The following is a 12,283-nucleotide window of genomic DNA, read 5'->3' on the forward strand; positions in this document are numbered from 1 at the left end:
TTATTCTGAAATTCTTGTATTCTTATATTAAAATTAAGGTATGCTTTTACTTCAGTAATTTGCTTATTATAATACATTTTTTTAAAACAAAATTTGCTATGTATAGGGCAAAATATAGTAAATATCAGATACAGAGTGGCCATAAGGTTTGGAAATGTTGGCGCATGTACATAATTTTTAACATGACAATACATGATGGTCATGGACATTCTATGACACATATCTTCATTGTGGTGTTTGTTCCTCATCAGCAATGCATGGTTCAGTGCACTCTGTCAAATAGCAGAGAGCTGAGTGAATTAGTAATCTCATCTGTGATATGTTGTCTTAGATGATTTAAGCCAGTTATTACTGAATGAACTTGTGTTTATAGCATACCCCAGAATAAGTAAAGCAAATTTAAATAGACAAAAATCCAAATTATCTGGATTTCCAGATTTTGTGGCCACTCTGTCAAATCATTTTGCTTGTTGATAATCCTTAGTATTTAAGAATATCTACTGTTTTTATTGTCCACTGTTTTAATACATAGAGGTTTTGGAATTTACTATCGTTGTATCATATTTTGCTTCAAATTTATTGCCTCGGTTGTATTTTATAGTTGATATTTTTATTTTTCCAGTGTAGAGTTATAACAGAGATTGAAAATTGAGTGTATATGGAGAAGATTATATTATATCATTTTTAGTGTGAACATGTGTAGAATATAAAAACATGTACTTTATTTAAAGCTTAATGTAGTTAGGAGCTGAAAACCTTATTTTTCATAGCACTGGTACTGCTGTCTCTTGAGGCAAATTCTCATCTTCACAATTTGTATCCTCACAAAATTTTGACAATGTGGAAATGACCCAGTTGGACCACATACTGCTCAACGATAATAATGAAAATACCATTACTTACCAAAACTGATGCAGTTTGCCAGGATTCAGATTCTGGTGTTGCTATTTAGTAGTTCTGTGACCATGGCCAAGTTAATTAACCTCATTGTGCCTCAGTTTCCTCATCTGTAAAGTGCTAACAGTAGTGTATACTTTATAAGGTTATCGTGAAGGCCAAAGTAATTAAGAGACGCAAAGCACTTAGAACAGCGCCTGGCACATTGTGTGCACTGTTTGCTAGCTGTTGTCAGAAGGACACTACTGTCACTGCGCTTATTATGTTCTGCTTGTCATTTTCTTAGTTCGCTTTCAACTCAGGTGCTCTGACTTTTGCAATATAAAAATATGAAATCCTTATAAGGAAAACTCCTTGAGGATTTTTGTTTAATTTTTGCTTAATTGTATTGCTTTGTGATAGGTTTGATCACTTGTGTGAATGGATTTATAAAGAACAGAATAACCTCTTTTAATTCCCCCATTAAATAATATGAAAATATTTTTGGAGCCTTTCATTTGGATGGGGAAGTAGCTATTTGTAGTTCCCTCATCTGTTGCAAATCTCCTTCTTTAATGGTTTTATCCCATAATTTAGCTATAGGTTTTTTGCTTTTCTCCCAAACTGGTGTATATTTGGACTTCTCTCACATTTTAGGATCCTTATTTACTAAGGATTCCTATTCAGAATTTTGAAAATTGGTTGTGTATGAAGTCTGACAATGTAATATAATTTTAAAAGTATTAATATAATTATAACCCCATTATATAGTCACAAGTATTCATACTTGTGACTGCACAGTATGAATACTTGTTTCATGATTTCTAGTTTTGTATATAACTTTTTTTTTTTTTACTGCTTTTGTAATTATCCTGAAGAGTAAGATCTTATTCAGTCTTTATTCCCTTTATTCCTTGATTTTTAAACAGCTAGAAACATTTACAGCAAAATTGGGCAGATATTTATTCTAAGCTGAGTAATTTGTTTTATTTCAGAACTGCATGTGACAATGAAATATTACAAGCCTTTCTTTTTTTAAAGTTTTTATAAATGGATTATGAAAGTAGTTCCAAAAGAAAAATTCTAAAATTTTGTGCATTGGAGAGATATATGTATCTTCCCAAAGTGACTACTTTGAAAGGATAAATATTTGGATTCATTTATTAAATGTTTATTTGAAAGACTGCCCACTATTGGCTGGCATAGATAAACAGTTTAAATAAAATAAAATCACTGCCCTTAGGGATCTTGCAGTGCATTAAGGTTCAGTATGTTTGTGTAATATAGTGTTATTTTATAGTACCACTTTTTATGTAACAAGCTATGATTTGCTTTTGATAAACATATTGTAAGTATTCCCTCTACTTTTTCATTTTTTAAATATTTTTTTTTCTTTTAGAGTAAAACTATATGAATTTCCTTTTTAGGAAAGAATACCCACCTCATGTCCAAAAATTTGAAAGTAACCCTGTAAGGTTAAGTCGGCCCCAAAGTGTTGGTAAGTGTGCAGTTTTATTTGTTAACACCTGTGAAGGGTTTTGAGTTGTTGTATGAAAGGTAGGTTAGGGATGTAGCACTGGCTTTAGAATATTCCCAGTTATACTAGAAATATATAGACCCATTTTTAATAACTGACTTGAGAATTTATTTCTCATCTGAAATTGCAGAATGATTCAGAGAGTACACATTCAGGTGATGATAGTTGGAAGTCTTTTTGATTATATTAGCATTGTTGTTAAATTCAGGATCCAAATATTCACTCTGGATGGGTTATAGCTTCAAAATTATGTTGTGTTGCATTATGTTACAATCTTAATATAGTGCAACAGTGTTAATTCAGTGGTTGCCTAATATATTCTAAATTTTAGGATCAAAATTATTCTAGACAAGAAAATCACTGAATTAAAAAGAGACCATACCTGATAAAACTGTGTTAATAGTAGATGTTGAAATATTATTATAAGTAGAAATTTAATTTACATCGAAATAATTTTTAAAAAATAATTAGCACTTATGAAAGCTGTTTCTCTACCATCAAATTTATGTTCGTTATTTAGAGATTTTCAATCTGTGTGTCCATCTTGTTTTCCCCAGGCCTTTGCTTGTTTATTTTTTGGCTTTTTTAAAAAAATTTGCAGTATAGTTGATTTACATTATTATATTAGGTTTAGGTGTACAGTGTTGTGATTTAGTATTTTTACAGGTTATTGTTGATTGAGTTGTTACAAGATAATGGCTATAATTCCTATTCTATGGAATATATTCTTGTTGCTTATCTATTTTATGTATAGTAGTTTGTATCTCTTAATCCCATAGGCCTTTTGCTTGTTTTAAATAGCAGTAGTGGCTCTTACTATCCAAAATTGAATGATTTTAAGCAGCTGAATTTTCCTGGTTGAAAACAGTTTTGTTTTGTTTTTTTTAAAAAAAAACAACACCTGTATTTTTCTATACCTTGGATGAAAATCTTTTGTGTATATATAGAACATATTTTGTAAAGAGAATATTTGAAACATAGCTTCTTTCTTAATAATTTTGCAGTTGTTATGAATGTGAATTAGTATGCTTTGTAATGCATAGTTATGCTCACTAGGTTTATTACATGTGGTAGTAATGACTAGCCTCTTTAACATTCATACCTTAAATCTTTACTGAACTCTTACCCTGCACTTGAGCTGAGTTGGATGCTTGACATTGATTATTTGCTTTTTTCCTAGCTCCCTACCCAGGATCTCAATAAGCTAAGTTCAGCTTTACCTCCATTTTGTACAGAGGAAGAAACTGAGATTCGCAGGGATTATATAACTTAATCAAGGACACAAACTAGTACTGGAATCCAGGTCTATATGATGATAAAGACCACATGTTCTCTTAACCACTGTGCTTTACTATTTTCTCCCTAGATCAAAAAGAAACTTATTTCTGATCCTCAGGGAAGAACTACACAATAGGTACGGTTATCATTCCCTTTACCCAGATGCATTTCAGAAAGTTAAGTGATTTGGCCTATTATATGGTTTTAGATATCAGCAAGCCCCAGACATTTTACAAAAATTTTTTGTTTATTCAGACACTTCCCTGGTGGTCCAGTGGTTAAGAATTCATCTGCCAGTGCAGGAGACACTGGTTAGATCCCTGGTTTGGAAGGATTCCATATGCCACTGGGCAGCTAAGCCCGTGAGCTACAGTTGCTGAGCCCACCTTTGTAGATAGACGTGCTTTGCAATAAGAGAAGCCACCATGATGTGAAGCCCAAGCACCACAGCTGGAGAGTCCCACCCTCAACCCCCGACCCGCAAAGCTAGAGAAAGTCTGCAGCAGTGAAGACCCAGTGTAGCCGAAAATAACGAAATTTTAAAAAAACTTGTTTATTCAATGACATTCATTAAATAGATAAGAATAACCTTTTTTAAAAAAAAAACTTTTTATTTTAAAATCATTTTAAATGAGTACAGAAAAGTTATAAAAATAGAACTCATTTACCCTTTACCCAGCTGCTCTTACTATTAACATGTTACAGTCATAGTACATTTACAAACTAAGAGATTGGCACTGGTATAGCATTTTAAACTAAGCAAACAGACATTGGTCTCATTTCACCAATTTTTCACTGATAACTTTTTTCTGTTCCAAGATCTAGTTTGAGGATCTTACATTTGTTACATCTCCTAAGTTTCCTTGATTAATTTGAAGAATACTAGTAGAATGCCTTTCTGTTTGGAAGTTTGAATGATGTTATCTTATGATGTGTTGTTGTTAAGTTGCTCAGTCATGTCTGACTCTGCAGCCCCATGGACTGCAGTGTTCCAGGCTTCCCTGTCCTTCATCATCTCCTGGAGCTTGCTCAAACTCATGTGCATTGAGTTGGTGATGCCATTCAACCATCTCATCCTCTAATGTCCCCTTCTCTTTCTGCTGTCCATCTTTGTCAGCATTAGAGTCTTTTCCACTGAGTACGCTCTTTGCATCTTATGATTAGATTGAGGCTGTTCATTTTTGGCAAAACTTTCATGAAAGTTAGGTTGTGTCTTTTTCTACACATTATATCAAGGGTTGTATGATGTTGGTTTGTCTTAACTACTGTTAAACATGATCTCCTACTTAGGTAGTTTCTGGTGGGTTCTTCCACCATACAGCTATTTTCCCCTCCTTATTAATAACTTGGGACTCTGACACTATGCAGATACCCTCTTTTTCCTCAAAATTGTGTCCACTAATACTAGCATCTTTTGGTGGCTCTTGCTGGCAACGATTATTACTCAGTGTTTATTAATGGTAGTCTTCTATTTTATTTCTTTTACATGTGTTAATTGAAATTTTTTATAGGGAAAAGCTATACTTTCTGCTTTACTTATTCAGTTTATGCCTGTGGACTCATAATAAAGTGTGTAAATATATGTGTATATATATGTGTGTGTGTGTGTGTGTGTGTGTATGTATAAATATTACCTGTCCACATGAAACACGTTAGCTTGGGGAAAGGGATATTGGTATATTTAGCTTGTAAAAAAGTGACAGTGTTAGTTGCAGTTGTTCAGTCATGTCCAACTCTTTGCGACCCCATGGACTGTAGACCTCCAGACTCCTCTGCTAATGGAATTCTCTAGGCAAGAATAATGGAGTGGGTAGCTATTCCCTTCTCCAAGGGATCTTCCTGACCCAAGGATTGAACCCTGGACTTGTGCATTACAGGCAGACTCTTTACTGTAGTGACCCCACAAGAGACTGAGCCAGACTTGCCTGTGAGTGTCCAGGAGTCTCCGGCTGAGGTATGGGTCAACAGAGGCCTGCCGCAGGGTCAGGGGCACTGAATACACCAGTCCTGGGAGCTACGTAAGTCCTGGTGTGCTGGCATACGTGAACCGTGAACTTCCAGATGTTCAAGCTGGTTTTAGAAAAGGCAGAGGAAGCAGAGATCAAATTGCCAACATCCGCTGGATCATGGAAAAAGCAAGAGAGTTCCAGAAAAACATCTATTTCTGCTTTATTGACTATGCCAAAGCCTTTGACTGTGTGGAACACAGTAAACTGGAAAATTCCGAAAGAGATGGGAATACCAGACCACCTGACCTGCCTCTAGAGAAACCTGTATGCAGGTCAGGAAGCAACAGTTCGAACTGGACATGGAACAACAGACTGGTTCCAAATAGGAGAAGGAGTATGTCAAGGCTGTATATTGTCACCCTGCTTATTTAACTTATATGCAGAGTACATCATGAGAAACACTGGGCTGGAGGAACCACAGGCTGGAATCAAGATTGCCGGGAGAAACATCAATAACCTCAGATATGCAGAGGACACCACTATTATGGCAGAAAGTGAAGAAGAACTAAAGAGCTTCTTGATGAAAGTAAAAGAGGAGAGTGAAAAAATTGGCTTAAAACTCAACATTCAGAAAACTAGGATCATGGCATCCAGTCCCATCACTTCATATAGATAGGGAAGCAGTGGAAACAGTGGCTGACTTTATTTTCTTGGGATCTAAGTCACTGCAGATGGTGGCTGCAGCCATGAAATTAAAAGACGCTTGCTCCTTGGAAGAAAAGCTATGATCAACCTAGACAGCATATTAAAAAGCAGAGACATCAATCACTTTGCTGGGAAGGTCCATCTAGTCAAAGCTATGGTCTTTCCACTATAAAGAGATCTGAGCGCTGAAGAATTGATGCTTTTGAACTGTGGTGTTGGAGGAGACTCTTGAGAGTCCCTTCGACTGCAAGGAAATCCAACCAGTCCATCCTAAAGGAAATCGGTCCTGAATATTCATTGGAAGGACTGATGCTGAAGCTAAAGCTGTAATACTTTGACCACCTGATGCAGAGAGCTGACTCATTTGAAAAGACCCTGATGCTGGGAAAGATTGAAGGCAGGAGGAGAAGGGGATGACAGAGGATGAGATGGTTGGATGGCGTCACCATCTAAATAGACTTGAGTTTGAGCAAGCTCTGGGAGTTGGTAATGGTCAGGGAAGCCTGACGTGCTACAGTTCTTGGGGTTGCAAAGAGTTGGACACGACTAAGTGACTGCACTGAACTGAACTGATAGCTCTTTCATGTTAGGTCAGTTCAGTTTTGTGTTAGGTAGGTTCATATATACTTGGATATAGTATGAATGATAGGGCTATAATAATGTTGTGTATATTGTTTCATAAAGATTGCATTTTTCTTTTAGGATTTCCTTGGAGATAGCTTTTAAAATACTATTTCCAAACCCCAGGATCAGTAGTTAGTGGCATAGCACCTGGAATAATTTCCTCCTTTAAAGGTATCACTGTCTTTTTATAGTTCTTAACACTTATGAGGACTTCCTTTATTATTTTTCTCCTTTATTTTGCATTTAAGAGGCATTTAATATGAAGTATAGTTATTTATCAGCACTAGGCTAGTAAGTACTGATAAAGCAGTTCTGTACAGTTAAACTAAAGCTTGTAAAAACTAAGTGTTGGTGTAATTTTTGGACATGTCACATATCCTGTTAATTTTTTGTTTGGTGGTGGTTTTAGTTTTTCTAAGCATGAAAAATAATGTCTTAATTAAGATCTCTCTCTTTTTTTCTTATTTCTTAAGCTTCTTTTTTGTTTTTCATTCTGATTTTGTATTCTTATCAGAGAATTAATAGATGTTATATGCTGTCTCTGAGTAAATATTTAATTACATTCTAAATGTAATTAAATTATGATTTCATAATTACATTATGATTCTAACTTAAATCATCTGACTTAGCAGTGTTTAACTCATTTGCAGAAGAAATATATCCCCTCATCTTAATCAGTCAAGGTATCTTCTTTTAGTATTTTAACATATATTGATAACTTGCCAGACTTCTATGCATATATAGCTATTTTTTGATGCATTTATACTGTATGTATTGTTCTATAACTTGCATCTTGACTTTGTTATGATATTATCTGGCTTCTGTACTCTCATTAAGAGATACTGGAATTCCAGAGGAAAACCAAAATGAAAGACACAATTAAAAGAATCAAAAGGACTATAGCCAAGTCTCTTATTTTTTAATAGATGTGAAGTGACCCACTATATTTATATAGTATAATTAAATTTTTAATGTTTTGATATTATATATTATGATTAATAATTTTAGCACATTTTGTGTATTTTATGTTATTTCCTTAGATCAAGTCCTTAGAAATAAAATTACATGGTCAAAAGTTATGTACCTTTTAAAGACTTTTGATATGTTTCTGCCAAAATGCTTTCTATAAAGGGTATCAGCACCCAGCAGGCATGATCTATGTTTATTATGCTCCTCAGCAGTATTAGATCTTACCATTCTTTCAGGCTTTGCCAGACTGATTGGGAAGTACTATTTGTTTTTTCACATTTCCTTATTAATGACCAGGTATTTTATATGTTAAGTGGCCATTTGAGTTTCTTCTTTTATTCATGTCTGGCTGTTGGGTTCTTTGCCTATTGTGTTCTCTGTTTATCACACATATTCAGCATAGCCCAAAGTGATTTTTAAGGAGATTATAATGAGAATATGATATATGACTTTAATTTTATTTTATAATGAAAATCGGTCATAGTACAGTGACATGACGGAGAAAACCATTTTTCTAATTTGTCTTTCTCTTTTAAAAGGTAATAAAAATAACTTAAAAGCAAATAAATAACCATAATACCATAATAAAGATAGCTGTTTGTATCCTAACTATCCTTGAGGTATATATCTTCCAGCAGAGCTAAATTTTCAAACAAAAATGAAGGGCTATCCTTATCCTTGCCCCACCCAACCTCCAACTTCTATTATGAAAATTTTCAAACATACCAAAAAACTAACTTTTAAAAGTGAATTTACATGTACCACATAGATTCTGTAATGAACTCTACTTCATTATGTATTTGTATATCTAATCATTTTTTATAAATTCATCTACTTTTTCCAGTACATTTAAAATTACAAATACCAGTTTAGTTTTACTCCTAAACACTTCAGCAGACACTTGATTAGAGTTCAATATGTATTTGTTTTCTTTTGAAATTGAATTTACATATAATGAAATTTACAAGTCATAAATGTACAGTTGAATACATTTTGACAGGTATATACACCTTTGTAACCCAAGGACTTGGGAACAAATAGTGTAAATGATATCATCACTTCAGAATATTCCCTCGTGTTCCTACCAGTTACTTCTCATCGCTGCCCATCATAGGTAACCATTTTCACATAAGTGGAATAATACAGTGTATACACTTTTATGTACGTCTTCTTTTCACTCAGGATGAATCTTTGACATTCACCAGTGTTGCGTGCATCAGCAGTTTGTTCTTCTCTAGTATTGCATTGTAGGGCTGTAACAGTTTATTTATCAGTCTCCTATGATGGATACCTGAGTTGTTTCTAGGTTTGTTTTTTTATGAGGAGAGCTGCTATAAACATTCTTTTTATGGAGGACCATTCGTTTTTAAAGCGTAGATTCAACCGCTTTTACTTGTCTCATAATAGCTTCCCATATTTACCTTTTCTGCATACCTGGACATAGGGTGGTATATTAAAAAGACATTGAGCTAGAAAATCCACCAGGAAATACTCTAATCTTCTTCTTTTTTTAATCAAAGTATAGTTGATTTACAGTTTTAGTTTCTGGTATACAGCAGAATGATTCGGTTATATGTATAGTATGCATTGTTTTTCATATGCTTTTCTACTAGATTATTATTAATACAGGATATTGAATATAGTTCTCTGTGCTATACAGTAGGGCCTTATCTTGGTATTTGTCTATTTTATATATAGTAGTTTGTATCTGCCCTAACTCCTAATTTATTTGTCTCACCCCTTTCCCCTTTGTTAATCGTAGATTTGTTTTCTGTCTGTGAGTCTGTTTCTGGTATTTTTAATTGAGTTCATTTGTATCATACTTTAGATCCCACGTATATTGATATGTGATGTCATATGATAATCTGTCTGACTTACCTCATTTAGTATGATAACCTCTAGGTCCATCCGTGTTGCTACAGATGGCATTATTTCTTTTTTATGGTGGGGTGGTATTCCTGTCTGTCTGTCTGTTACACGTTCATCTGTTGGTGGACATTTAGCTTGCATCCATGTCTTGACTATTCTAAACAGTGTTGCTCTGAACATTCGAGTGCATGTAATTTTTTTTAATTTGCCTTAATGTAAGTTATTTATTTATTCTTATCCATAATATATATATTTTATTGAAGTAGAGTTGACTTACAATGTTTCAGGTGCAAAGCAAGGTGATTCAGTTATACATATACATATATATTATTTTTAAGATTATTTTCCATTATAGATTATTACAAGATACTGACTATAGTTACTTGTGCTATACAGTACACCTTTGATTTCTTGTTGCATACCTGTTTATTTTTTTTTAATTATAAATCTAGCAGTCTTTTCATATTAAATCAAACAAGTGGAATCAAAATACTGCAAGGTTTTTAGTTAGGCAAAAATTGGTAAGTTTTCTAAAATATATATATTATACATGCTATTTGTATGTATGTATACAAAAGCCTTTCTGCTACACTTGATAAGAAAGAATATCAAAAAAGAGATGGAGAAATTGGAAAATATAAAGTGAATGATATGGGAGCATTGAATATGAAATAGCAAAAGGGAAACCAGCTAGGTAAAAGTAAAATATCATAATATAGTCCAGTTGTTTTCAAACATGGCTGCTCGTTAGAAGCGTATCTGGAGCTTTGGAAAAAAATAAAACAGGCATTGGTATTTTTTTTTTAATTCAAAGATAATTCTCATATGCATCTGGGTTTTAAAAAGGAATGACAGGCTTTTCTATTAAATAGTAGCTTTGGGTATTAAGAATTCTGTTGTTTTTCTGTTGATCAATCATGATATAGTGGTATTGAGTGAGTGAGAGTGTTTCGTAAGCACATTAGTAATAGATGTTTATCAGTTTTCACAAGAAATAGCCAGACAAAAAAATAAAAGATAATTAGAATCGCAAGTCATAATGGGAACGTGATTAAACTAACATTATAAAATAATGACATGCAATTTGGGGGTTCCAGCAGAGTGATGTGCTAAGTGGAAGTGCATACATGTACTTATTTTCATCCACACAGCCAGTCTGTGTGTTTTAATTGGTACATTTAATCCATTTAAGGTAATTATTGATTAAGGTAATTATATATGTATGATCCAACAAAGGTGGCACTAGTTGTAAAAACTCACCTGCCAATGCAGGAGATGCAAGAGTCATGGGTTTGATCCCTGGGTCAGGAAGATCCCCTGAGAAGAGCATGGCACCCCACTCCAGTGTTCTTGCCTAGAGAACCCCACGGACAGAGGAGCATGGTGGGCTACAGCCCATGGGGTCACAAAGAGTCTCCGACTCTGCCAACCCATGCCTGCACAGGAGACCCTTCAGCACTACCAGGGGGTTTTGGTTCAGTCTCCTGTGGGGTCACTGCTCTTTTTCTCTGGGTCTTGGTGTGGGCAAGGTTTTGTTTGTGCCCTCCAAGACTGGAGTCTCTGTTTCCTCCAGTCCTGTGGAAGTCCTGTAGTCAAATCCCACTGGCCTTCAAGCTCATACTCCCTGGGGATTCCCAGTCCTTTTCCAGATCCCTAGGCTGTGAAGCCTGATGTGGAGTTGAGAACCTTCACGATAGTGGGAGAACTTGTTTGGTATTATTGTTCCCCAGTTTGTACATCATCCACTGGCAGGTATGGGATTTGATTGTATCATGATTGCCCCCCTCCTACTGTCTCGCTGCAGCCTCTCCTTGGTCTTTGGATGTGGGGTACATTTTTTTTGGTGGGTTCCAGCGTTCTCCTGCCATCTGTGGGGTCGCACAGAGTCGGACACGACTGAAGTGACTTAGCAGCAGCAGCAGCGTTCTCCTGTCAGTGGTTGTTCAAAAGCTAGTTGTTATTGCGGTGTCCTTGCAGGAGGAGTACGTCCTACTCCATCGTCTTTAACCAGAAGCCTGCATGTGTCTTTTTGAACCAGAGTTTTGTCTGGATTGCTAGATCATATATATAGTAGTTATAGTTTTAGTTTTTTGAGTAACTCCATACTGTTCTCCATAGTGGCTGCACGAATTTATATTCCTGCTAACAGTGTAGGAGGGTTTTCTTTTCTCCACACCCTCTCCAACGTTTATTGTTGCTGGACATTTTAATGATGGCCATTCTGACTGGTATAGGGTGATACCTCATTGTAGTTTTTTTTTATTGTAAAGAATATTTTATTTAAAATTTTTTAATTTTAAGAAACTTTCTTTGCAACATTATTGGTTTCTGCCATACAGCAACACGAATCAGCCGTAATTGTACATGTATCCCTTCCCTCCGGAGCCTCCCTCCGCTTGTCCCATGCCACCTCTCTAATCATCACAGAGCACCAGACTGGGCTCCCTGTGTTACAGAGCAGCTTCTCGCCAACCAT

The 12,283-nt window shown here is 35.1% G+C and overlaps 1 protein-coding gene across 1 annotated transcript in view; it reads left to right on the forward strand.

Annotated features, from left to right (window-relative positions):
* The window catches only part of SENP6 (SUMO specific peptidase 6), a 127,021-nt gene that overhangs the window by 64,585 nt on the left and 50,153 nt on the right, over positions 1 to 12,283 (forward strand). The window contains exon 7 of the mRNA XM_052645712.1: positions 2,304 to 2,374. Within this exon, the coding sequence (XP_052501672.1) occupies positions 2,304 to 2,374 (71 nt within the window). The remainder of the gene's footprint in view (positions 1 to 2,303; positions 2,375 to 12,283) is intronic.

Source organism: Budorcas taxicolor, chromosome 9 (assembly GCF_023091745.1).
Source record: "Budorcas taxicolor isolate Tak-1 chromosome 9, Takin1.1, whole genome shotgun sequence".
NCBI lineage: Eukaryota > Metazoa > Chordata > Mammalia > Artiodactyla > Bovidae > Budorcas > Budorcas taxicolor.